At 34.0% G+C, this 12,790-nt stretch overlaps 1 protein-coding gene across 1 annotated transcript; it reads right to left on the bottom strand.

Annotated features, from left to right (window-relative positions):
• Nucleotides 1-11,772: 11,772 nt before the first annotated feature.
• Nucleotides 11,773-12,508, bottom strand: LOC123702661. Its single transcript, XM_045650424.1, has 2 exons — nucleotides 12,282-12,508; nucleotides 11,773-12,164 (listed from the first exon to the last, which is right to left on the bottom strand). Exons 1-2 carry the CDS (start codon nucleotides 12,439-12,441, stop codon nucleotides 11,773-11,775), a joined length of 552 nt encoding a protein of 183 aa, XP_045506380.1. The 5' UTR covers nucleotides 12,442-12,508.
• Between the last annotated feature and the right edge of the window lie 282 nt (nucleotides 12,509-12,790).

Here is a 12,790-nt window from a genome sequence, read left to right as displayed (position 1 = left end):
CTACTAACATGTGACATAGTGGAAACCCAACTAATACTGGAAGCAAAAATAACTTAAGCTATTAACTAAATAAATATAATTAATCTCGGCTACCATCCATTACTCCACGCAACACACACATACTACTTCTAACTACATTGACAGTATAGACGAAGAGATACAGCAATTTTTTCTACTTCTTTTATCTATCATCTGTATATGGAGTATTGGAGAAAATAATAAGTATAGATTACATTTGGATATTGATAATGTAGCTTTCTAATAGTTAAAGTATTGAAAATTGGTTACGCTGTTTTAAATGAGACTACATACAATATTGCGAAGTGACGAACCATAAAATAACATGCTTTTCTAAACAGTGTAATAATTGTAGATTTCTAATATGTTTTTTTAAGTATTTACTATTCCAACTACGGGTTATTTATTAAAGAATATCTTGCTGAGAAGATTACACACTAACAAATAGCTGTTTAAAACATTCTTGGATTGGTTTCGATATAATTACTACTTGCTGGAATTAGATGTTTAATCTGGAACGAAATGAGTATTTTTATCATAAATGAATGAATGATAATACAGAAATAGTTATCAGTACAATTCGGAATATTCACCTAATCATCAACAAATGATCAAAATTACAATGAAATTAAAACACACAATGTATTAACCTACAGCTCTTACGCTACACCTACGTCTGCGAAGTAAGTCTGCGGGAGGTTTATTTCATTATGTTCTCAATAATACCTCTCGAAGTTTTTATCGCAAGCTTGTTTACCTTAAATCGGATTTGTAAGCTAATAAATCAATATAACTACAAAGATATGCTAGTTTCGATGTAATATGTTTATTTGAAAGTACAATTAATATAAGAAGTTGCTTAAATGTGAAACTTTTCAATCTTCTCTTACTTATATATAAAAATGAATCGCAAAATGTGTTGGTAAGCGCATAACTCGAGAACGGCTGAACCGATTTCGATAATTCTTTTTTTTATTATATTTCTTGAAGTACGAGGATGGATCTTATGTAGAGAAAACGTAAACATGTACCACGGGCGAAGCTGGGGCGGACCGCTAGTACGTAATAGAATTACTAGATACTTATAATATACATTTATTTTATTTGTGATTTTATTAGTTAACTTGTTTTGCTTTATTAATTATCTACCGCGGATTTACGTGCGGACACTAAAAATAATAAACAGGTAGATTTTTTCATAAAATTACAAGTTTGATTTTATGTTATTGTGCCTATATATTTTATAGTGTACGTTCCATTAGAATAGGTTCACCCTTCACGAGATCATGCTGGATAGGCAAAAAACAATCCGACCGAAACAACCGAATCACAGACTAGTAGGTACCAAATTTTATCATCATCGCGGGGTCATCCACGCAGGCCTTCACAGGCCTCGGGGTAACTGTTCGGGGCGACGGCCCCTTTCAGTGGTGGCAACGCCGCCTGCAACTACAGGCGGGGCACTGGGTGGGACCTAATGGTCCGAGGTGTCGTGTCCGGGAGGTGTCCTGCTGCAGTGCGATCGAGCCCGCGTGGTATCGCGGGCGATCTGCTAGCTGCTGCAGGGTTATGAATACTTACGTGTATTTTACTTTCTTTAACTACTTAGGCAAACAACCCCAATTTACTAAACAACACATACCTGCTTTTTATATACCTTTTTAACATAATAATGTAATAAAACGCGAATTCTCTATAGTCTTTATAATATAAACTAGGTATATTATACCTAGTTTCTCGTAATGGTCGAATTTATCGTACTCTGGTGTGGAAGCTACCATTATGGAAATGAAATAGTTTTCTAAAATAAAAACAAATAAGATACCCATACCTTATTACCCTTACTACTTCCTACCTACTTATACATACCACGCAAAACAGTATTTTTAAAACAGTAATCACACGAGTAGAAAGACTCATGTGCAGTAACTATCAAGTTTCGTGCTGATTCTTCTCGAAATAATCGAAATAATTATTTAGTTTGATAGTTTCTAAAGTTTCTAAAGATATATAATATATTTGTTACTCTTCCAGACAGTTGGTGTTTTAACTTTTGACGGCAAACCAGATTTGGCTGATAGAGTCAGATTATCAGATAGCCTAGATTAGCACATAGGCTATTCATTATCTACACTACTCAACGGTGGACGGAGGCTAGTAATCTACATTTGGAATTGTTAGTGTTCAATTTCTGAGGTAAATAGACATGTCAGAATCGTAATACGAGGTCTTTATAAGAACAAATGTTATAATTTTTAGAGGTTTCATTGTCTCTGTATACGTTAATTGCACTTATAATTTCCTTTTTAGTTAAAAAAAAAGACCTGTGGCACTCGGGGACTGCCGCGGTAAAGCTATTACATAGCATGCCTTCAAGCCACACCTCCGTGCCTGTCGGAGTGGGGAGCGTGAGGTTTTTTCGTTAGGTACGGAATTTCTGGATTCGGTGCCCGCGCTCAAGGCCCGCGATAGAAGCTATGCAATAGCTTAAAACTTTATTATTCTGAAATTTATATCTATACCTTAATACTGTTGTTCTGTTTATTTATTGCTACAAGAGGTGTATTAATTTTTAATACATTTACAAATAGGAAAATAACCAATTAACACGATAGAAGTCCAAACAGCCACCAATAAACACTATCCACAGGTCAATGTCCTTCCTTAATACCTTTCTAACTGAATTATCCCGACTTTCGGCCCATGGAGCTCAAATTATGCGGAATTAATCGTTGTAACCCCATTGTGGTTTGGTGATAGAATACCACGATTGGTAGTGACGTCATAGTGAAAGCGTTACCTAATTTTTCTGGGGACATGGATTTCTGGATAATGCGGCAGATTACTAAATAGTTATGTCAATAATACTACTAGTATAGTATTATATTATCTGTGGTGATTACTATGTTTTAGATCAATTTAAATCTTTTCCATAACACGAAGGAAAGCTTAGTATGGGATCAGGTCGTGCGGTCGTGCCGTGTGTGAAAATTGTCCTGAAATATGTGATGTGGAAACGATTTCATAGCTAATTTGAAGATGATTCTTTTTTTATTAATGCTAATCTATTCAAAATAAAATTAGACCAATAGTTTATAATAAAAATGTATATTAGTCTTACTATATTTACGACTAGCTGCTCCGCGCTGTTTCACCCCCGTGGCTCCACTCCTGTTGATCGTAGCGTGATGATATATACTATATAGCCTATAACCTACCTCGATAAATGGGCTATCTAACACCGAAAGAATTTTTCAAATCGGACCAGTAGTTCCCGAGATTAGCAAGTTCAAACAAACAAACTCTTCAGCTTTATAATATTAGTATCTATAGATCTAAAATATACCAGAATTACCCCCTTCGTTCGCACGATATTCCTTAATATCAACGTAATTTGGCTCGTACATAATATCGGCAGATCTCCCATAATACATTATAATTGTTTTCATACTGGGATGATAAATTCCCCGGCTACGTAATAGGCTGTCAGGGATAACAAATGATCGAGTTATAACCGCATTTTTACAGATTACACGAATTTCCTCTTAGTCGTGTCGTGTACGTATACGTATCGTAGTCGTGAGGTATAAACGATATTCGATCGGGTAAATTTATTTTGGTAATCGGGCAAATTGTTAAAAGTTTGAAAAAATTTAAATAAAGAATGCTTTGGTACCATTATTTTCATTTGTAGCTATAATATTGTGCTAATATATTAAATATTTGCACAATATTGGCGTGGCGTTGGCGTGATGGCAATACCGTCACGTCATGTAGTAAGGCGACGATTTTGGTACCTTCTCATATCATAACATGCTATCAATACTGAAAAAGTACGCGAGTGAAGCCAAGAATAAAAGGTAAGAAAAATGCAATAAATCACACAAAATAAACATTAGGTAAGGTACCCGCGGGTATTAAGGCCTAGCTAAGGAAAATTTGTAATAAAATGAAAAATACCCAACATAATCAACAAGTTTTATTATAAATCAGTCATGGACTTAAATTACTACAGAGTTTTAACAAAAAATAGCTTCTTTAGCTTAAAAACAAAACAATATATAACTTTAAAAAAAACGCAGTCTGTAGGCCTTATTATACTAGGGTAGGGTAAAAAGGCCTATACTTTAAACTATTCAAAAATCAACTAATATTATGTAAATTGGTATTTTTGAGATCAATAATCATTAACATAAAGCAATAGGAAACATAGTAGACTTAGAAAATTAAAGAAATTGTCTTTATTCGCATCCACCAGGGCATTAAAACTCATCAGTATCTTCTGCAGTCAAACCAACACACTCTTCGTGGTACCACTTGGAGCATCGCGAGCATTGCCTCATTTTAATTTTTTCATTTACCTTTGACGGTAGTAGACTTTCTTGCAGATATATTTTTAGCTTTCTTATAGGATTTAATGCCTTTTTAAACTTCGTTTTTTCTTTTCTACCTGTTTTAACATCAGTAAAGTTTTCGCCTCGTTTAATTTTCCTTCTTTTGTTACCTTTCACTTCTTTACTATTTATTTTCCCTTGATTAGCTGCCAGACTGCAGATGATTTCTGATTGTTCTTCTAGGAACCTTATATCTCTCTGCAGCCTTATCCGTAGGTACTCAAAATTCCTCTTTGTACTGCTCTAACAGCTGCGATCAGATCATCTTCTGACCACAATGTCCGTTTGGGAGGCATCGTGACTTTAAGCACTGAAAACAATGATAAATAAATTGAAAATGTATATATCTACGTACATACTACCCACCAAAAAACATTTCAAAAACGCGCTCCTACTTATATAACAGTTTAAAAAAATTGAGTATAATAAGGCCTATAGTAAAATTTTATAGGCCTTATTATCCGGCAATCACGCGGTAACAGAAAAAAATAAAAATAAATTTTTTACAACTATAAGTTCTTTAATACGGTGGCCTACGGATAAACATACATTAGTTAATAAATGGACAGTCAATACAGGCTTGTAAATATGATATTTTCAAAATAACTTACGTTTTACCGGAGCCAATTTTTATAATTCGTGCCGCGTGACCGCACCGCTGAATGATATCGACGACACTGGCGCGGGGTGGAGTGCAAGCGTTGGTCAACCACTTCGCAGCAACTTGTTTAAGCTCTGAGCTTGTGTGGGTATAATCTTGATCGTCAACTACTGTATTTCGTATGTTTTTTGTTACTTAGGCCTTATTGCCCGACAGGCCTTAATACCCGCGGGTACCTTACAAGAAAATGTCGCGTCGTCTCATTTTAACTCTAGAATTAATTATATAATTTGTTTAAGAATCTAGATTCTAGATGAATACTAACTTCACGGGCTTTTTAATTAAACTGACCATGTTAAAAGTGCACTAAGCTGACTTCGAAAATGTTTTTCGGCTCTCCTCCACTACATTATGAAAGCTATAATTAAAATTTATGTAATTTTATTTAAAAAAAATGTGATTTTATATTGTTGTGTATTAATAACTCAGCCCCCGGAATCACAGACACAATAGAAAATCTATTGTGTCGTGGTCGGATCGGGCCGCTCGGATGTCGAAACGATTAATGTACCTAAACTAACACTATATCTATTGTTTTTTTATTATAACAAAGTGCAAGTTTAAAACTTCTTCAATATCTATCAATGTTTTCTATAACCACATTCTACAGTGTCAGAAGCGCAAACACCTAACAATGAAAAGTACATTTAAATTCCTTTAAAAATGTTAGTTTCTATTATTATAGACCACGATTATGCATGTGATAGCAACTACAAAATAATATGTAGGTACTTACATCCAAACTCAAAACATTGAGCATAGCTTCATTATAGCTTATCAAGCAGTGGACAAAATCCCAAAATACTAACATTCTTACGCTTCAACTAACACGTCAAAGCTAGATTTACATCTACCCTCAATTTCCAAAAATAACTTTTAACCCTCGTCAATAAGGTACACAATAGAAAATCAAGAATATCAATTAGAAATACAGATTATCACTAATCGTCTGATGGATTTGTTTGATATCAGACCGTCTAGGCATTCAGAGATCAGACGTCTGACCGACGCGATGGGATCCCTGTTTATTTTATACACGGTTTAAACTTACATTATTCAATTGTGTTGAAAGATTCTAAAGTTGATTGCGCTGTCAATGTAAAAGCCAATATTTTGATAATTTAAATTAATACAGTAGAAAACGTTTTGTTGCGAATGTACACGTCATATCACATGTCGGCGTAGGTCAAAGATGTTACAGCTCTTTTATAACGTGACATCAAATACATACATTCAGTAAAAACTAAACTCAGAGAGAAGGGAAGCAGTGGCCAGTGATAATAAAAGCGGGAAGATAATAATAATATATGTGACAACTCTTACCCATAAATAATACAAAATCACATTGTCTATGGCCAAAGACTACAGACAGAACCATAATCCACTTAAAAGTTCCACACTACCATTATTTTAATTACGTGCCTACATATTAAATTAATTATCAACATAACAGTACGGGGAAAGTCATTACTCAACCCTTTGGAATAACATATTACGAAACTCGTAAACTGTAGACCGAGGCACTCTTAAATTAAGACAGGTATGCTATGTGTCCCATTTCTGTAGGAACTTTCTGATTACTGTACATTACAGTACTCCAAAGGTAATAATGCGCATAGAAATCTTCGTCACTGTTCGGCAACTGTCATATTCTCGGAGCGTCCGAAGATGATATCTTTATAGAGCAGTTAAAATGCATTTTCTTCATGCATAATTTAGTCAAATTATATGTTTTGTGCTAAAAGAGATTAATATGTATTTGTAGGTAAGTAACGATTTTGTTTCGATAATTCCTTGTAAGTAAATAGCGAGTATAACTCCACGATTGCGAATATATTATTATCTTTGTTGGATTGATTTACTTGGAAAATTTTATAGTACTTTTAAAGTGTCTTACTGAAGCTGGTGTAATGATGGAAGAAAAGAAGGTTAAAATAACACAAAATTTATATTGTATAAAGTATGGTTTTCAAACACAGGTTTATATTTAAACCATATATGTAAATCTTATCATTAAAATCTCAGTTCAAAAGTATTTACAGTACTGATCATTCTTCAATATTATGACAATTACAAAAAAAATAAAAACAATCAAAATCAGGGATTATCTTTATTTCTGACATTTTAGATACATCGGAACTCTTCTTCATTTTCACTTTCCCTACTGCCATCACCTGTGTAAATCATTTCATCGATTAATTCAATTCACCTTTAAAAACAAAACCAAGAAGGGTACGTAATAGCAGCTCTATATAATTCCACACAGAGAGAACACGTGCAGTCACCACCAATATTTAAAGACAACTGACGGATTTTTGAGTTTTTTGACTGACAGGCTACCGTCACCTACCGCCCGATTTGTTTTTGATTGTGTACTCAAACAAAATTGCCATCCTTCGAAAAATTGAATTGAATTGTTTTTGATTGTGTATGACCGTGAATTGACTTCTATTTCTTTTGAACAAGGTGTAAAATGCAAGTTCGTTGTTTAGGGCTCTTACGATTCTGCTTATTGTGTTTTAGAATTAAAATAATCATATTTTGTACTAGTTTCCGCCCGCGACTCCGTCCGCGCGGAAAAATGAAGATTTATTTTTTTCTACGTAATTTTCCGGGATAAAAAGTATCCCATTTTATGCCCAGGATAATAAGGTATAATTATACCAAGTTTCATCGAAATCGAACCGTTAGTTTTCACGTGATGCCTGAACATACAGACAGACAGACAGACAAAAATTTTTTTAATCACATATTTGGGTTTGGTATCGATCCAGTAACACCCCCTGCTATTTATTTTTTCAATATTTTCAATGTACAGAATTGACCCTTCTACAGATTTATTATATGTATAGATTGTGATGCGTAAAAAAATCCAAAAAAAAAAACAAAGACGTCGACGTCGACGACATCTATCGTATAATACATTGATTAATGTATTTTTTATAATTAGTATCGCGGGAGCGTTGGAAACACATGATTCTGATGTAATCTATACTAATATTCTAAAGCTGAAGAGTTTGTTTGTTTGAACGCGTTAATCTCGGGAACTACTGGTCCGATTTGAAAAATTCTTTCGGTGTTGGAACGCCCATTTATCGAGGAAGGTTATAGGCTAAGGCCAACAGGAGTGGAGCCACGAGGGTGAAACCGCGCGGAGCAGCAAGTATGTAATAGGTAATATTCATAAAGATCTAAGAAAGCTCTTAAATCTTTTTTTATATTGTCCTAAAAATATGAATAAATACAGTAATGGAATCATTAATTAATGATACGTAAAAAATAAAAATCCTCACACATATTTTTCATGTATTTGTACGGTTTCAATTAAATGTACTTAATTACAAGAACATAGTAACACTAGCGGTCCGCCCCGGCTTCGCCCGTGGTACATATTTACGTTTTCTCTATATAAGAACCATCCTCGTACTTCAAGGAATATAATAAAAAAAGAATTATCGAAATCGGTTCAGCCGTTCTCGAGTTATGGAATTACAACGAAAAGTGGCATTGATTTTTATATATTAGAAGAGATGTTATAAATATAGAATATAACGTAAAATATCCAAACTCGAACCGTCAAACTCCAAAAACCGAACCCATCAAAAATAATTAAGTATTCAGAGCCTAATCAAACATTTACTTAAAATTTAAAGTACGAAGTTATAGTTTTGCGCAGATATCCAAAATCAACATTAACCCCATTTCGGTAGTTGTCGCGTAATTTCATAAATTTAACAGTTTTGTTTACGTCTAAAGCATTCGTTTGGTACGTCGGTTATAGGGTCATTAGAGCCTAATGTTCATGTGAGAGTAAACTATTGTCTTGGCTGAGATTGTCGTTTTGGAGATATTTATTACTTGCTATGTGTGTAATTTTCCACTTGTGTATTCTCTTTCGCATCCTGGAACTGAAGATGTATGTAATAATAAATGTTATGGACTAAATAAAATCTACTTCTGCTATTATTGTTCAATGATTTTATTACTAAATGTGATGTGATGACGATGATGGCACTCGTTATGACAATATCTCGTGACATATAAATAACAAATTTCCATCTCTATTTAACTCTGTTTCTTTTCTATTTGAAAACAGCCTATAATATAATCCTTCTGCAATATTCTATTTATTTGTACTTATTTCGAAAATGATCTATTCACCCGTGATAACATGACAGAACAAATAACTTGCCATTATTTAAAACCACATTAATATTTTAAATTATTTTGTATATATACAAAAATTATTAATTTTAATTATTTTATACAATTTATTTTGTTGTATTTTTCATTTACCATACTACGCACATAACTTCGTAAGATGTAGGTACCTAAATACGAATAGTGTTGGTAGCGCTTCTTACTTCTACAATTCTACTTAGTTAATATCATAAATACAGAAGTGAGTATCGTTAAATTGACCCCAAAAATCTATCCAACAAATAACAACCTATTCCCTTATTTCTCCGCTAAACCCGATACGATATTTTACAAAACTCGATTTCGCGGTATCGCTGACACCAGATGGCGTTTTCCACAGAGCCATTAGTAACCGACACTTATTTCATGATGCTCACAATATCGGAAAATTAATTTTTGCGGTTCGCAGCTTGGTCGCACGGAAAATCGTTTATAAGTATTTCTGTTTATTTTATTATACAATTCTTGTTCTCGTTAATATTTGATATTCCTTGTTAAACCACTAATTGGCAATTGTTTTAATTAATAATTTGTTTGATTTAGAGTAATTTAATTGGACACAACCTGGACGCAACCGACTGATGACTTTGAAAATAATTGCCTTATAAAAAGACAAACGAGCTTCTCAAAATATAAATAATTTTTAAATTTATACCCAGGACCAAAATAACCTACTAAACGAACGTAACTTACTTTACGAACGTAGTCCATTGAATAAAAAGTCCTAGAGTGCGTGAGTTAGTAACGTAAGATGTTTCTTCGGAAACATGTCAAGAGTCCCTAGCTAATAAACATACTAAAACCCCGGGACACTAGGAGGAGCCCCGGAGTGGGGGGAGGGGGGAAAAGGTCCATTTTTTTCATTTTTCGCTTAAATCTCAAAAACGGTACATGTTAGAGAAAAACTTTCAAGGAAAAGTTGAAAGGCCATAAAATTATCTACAAGTTGTACCTAAATCATTTTTTCCTATATCCTACCGTTTCTGAGTTACACGCAGTAAAAAATGATTTTGGCTCAAACAATTTCCCCATACGATCAAAAAATATTTCTTTCTTCCAAAAAAACTCAAATGTGCAACTTGTGACCGGGTCTGATAGATTGCTCTTAATTAGGTCTTTAATTGGTAAAATAAACACATTCCTCCATTTCAGACCTTTAGGAGGAATCGATTGTCAAAATATTATATTAGGGTAGTTTGAGTTACTGAACTTGATCTTTTTATTTTTTTTCTTCCAAAAAACTCAAATGTGCAACTTGTGACCGGTATTGATAGATTGCTCTTAATTAGGTCTGTAATTGATAAAATAAACACATTCCTCCATGGAAGCCTTTAGGAGGAATCGATTGTCAAAATATTATATTAGGGTAGTTTGAGTTACTGAACTTGACCTTTTTTTTTCTTCTAAAAAACTCAAAAGTGCAACTTGTGACCGGTACAGATAGATTGCTCATAATTAGGTCTATCATTGATAAAAAAAACAGATTCCACCATGGAGGCGTTAAGGAGGTATTGAATTTATTAGAGTAGTTAGGTAAAATAAAAAGCTTTCGAATTTTTCACATTTCATGGGATGTAGCTCGAAAACGGCTGCGAATAGAAAAAAATTATCTAGGTACAACTTGTAGATAATTTTATGGCCTTTCAACTTTTCCTTGAAATTTTTTCTCTAACATGTACCGTTTTTGAGATTTAAGCGAAAAATGAAAAAAATGGACCTTTTCCCCCCTCCCCCCACTCCGGGGCTCCTCCTAGTGTCCCGGGGTTGTAGTATGTTTATTACCTCGGGACTCTTGACATGTTTCCGAAGAAACATCTTACGTTACTAACCCACGCACTCTAGACCCCCCTTGGAGGGACTCATTCAATGGACTAACGTACTTTGTACGAACGTAAAACTAACTTCAATAAAAAAAATACTTCGACAAAATTTTAGGATGATGAGAGCGATTATACTCAAAATTCAAATACATTTAAATTTTTTTTTGGGAATAGGGTGACCTGATTAGAAGCAATTATATTATTATGTATGTTTTTTTTATAAATTCCTATATGTATACGTTACGTTAAATAAAAAATATACGTTAAAAGGTTCAAGTGCAAATAAAATACAAAATAATCACAAAGGATAATTCGACCTCAAGTGACCCCACATAACGTAAGTAACCAAGCATTGCTCGTAACCAACCGTTCTGTGTCTAATGCACGCAGCGGGAACAATCTAACTGAGACAATTATGTTACGCACTCCGCATTTACTTAGTCTGTTAAAAATTCGTTTTTTTTTTCTTTGACATATTTGTATAGCCCGATCTGGTAATGGAAAAAAAATTCTTAGAAAGCGTCCGAGATGAGTTCAACATCCTTTTGGGATAATCTCTTTTAACCTGTTATCTATTGTTATCCTGAATATTTACAGATTCTTAATTCAGGGCCTTATAAATATAAATATAAGACCCTGATAAATAAATTATAAACACTTTATTAATACAAACATTTATTCAAGGCGCTGCAAAATGAATATGAAAAAGTCTATACGCGCAATACTCCATCAGCGCCAAGCACAACGGATACGACACGCGTTTCGCTACAGTAGTAGTCACAAAATACGCCAACACCCCCGAGCCAGCTGTATACCAACCCCAAACTCTCTCATATTTATGAGCATACATGCACAAAGACACGATATTACATGCAATTATCAGATTTCCAAGATGCACATGGTCGTTTCCCGCCAACGCCAGAGTGAACGGAATTAGACCAGAGACAAGATGGATGCTGCTGCTGTGGTCACCGCGATACAAGTCCGCGTTCAAACATGGAAGTGCTAAATATTTGGACGCCGCGTAACTGAGAGCGTAGGCTGATTTGAAATCATTGTTGAACTTCCCGCCTGAAAAAGTTTACCACATTTACAAAACAGTTCTCTTTTCCTTCTTTAACAAAAAGATAAACCGTAAACCTTAATGCTCAGTATGTTTGTTTACATGAACTAGATTACCATACTAACTCTGGTAGTGTAAAAATCCCAATATCCCGTGTACGAAGAAGTTGGCGTGCATACCCGGGTGCGTGAAGCCTCCGGTATGCATGCGGCTAAGCCCTTGGCCGGCAACACAGCACAGCACAATATGCGCAATAGACGCGTTAACATCGTCATTATCACTCATTTCAAATATTCATCAATAAAAATTAAAGCACAGGGCTCTAAATTATAAAAAATAAAGTTAAAAAAATCATGACAATCTCATTAATTTTCAAATGGATTAAATGTCGAAATGTCGTTTTTTTATCTCTACATGGCATTAATGACAAATTTCAAAACGAACGATTTAACTTTCGAAAATCCTTTGTGAAAAAGTGGATTGGAATTATTTCTAATATCTACTGAATTTTAAATATACATATTTGTATGTAATTATAATAATATCATTAATTACAGTAATTAAGAATGAAGGATAAAATCCTTCTAGCTAGATGTAGATTTAGAAAAATACCGATATTTTTAATCTATAACAT

Source organism: Colias croceus, chromosome 24, assembly GCF_905220415.1.
Source record: "Colias croceus chromosome 24, ilColCroc2.1".
In the NCBI taxonomy this organism is placed as follows: domain Eukaryota; kingdom Metazoa; phylum Arthropoda; class Insecta; order Lepidoptera; family Pieridae; genus Colias; species Colias croceus.
This window is presented reverse-complemented; position numbering and strand designations above follow the sequence as displayed.

What these genes read in the sequence shown, in the direction of transcription:
- LOC123702661 (XM_045650424.1), bottom strand. Translation starts at nt 12,441, where the DNA reads ATGAGTGATAATGACGATGTTAACGCGTCTATTGCGCATATTGTGCTG. An exon ending in GGGATTTTTACACTACCAGA is followed by an intron (nt 12,165 to 12,281) that starts GTTAGTATGGTA and finishes AAACTTTTTCAG; the next exon opens with GCGGGAAGTTCAACAATGAT.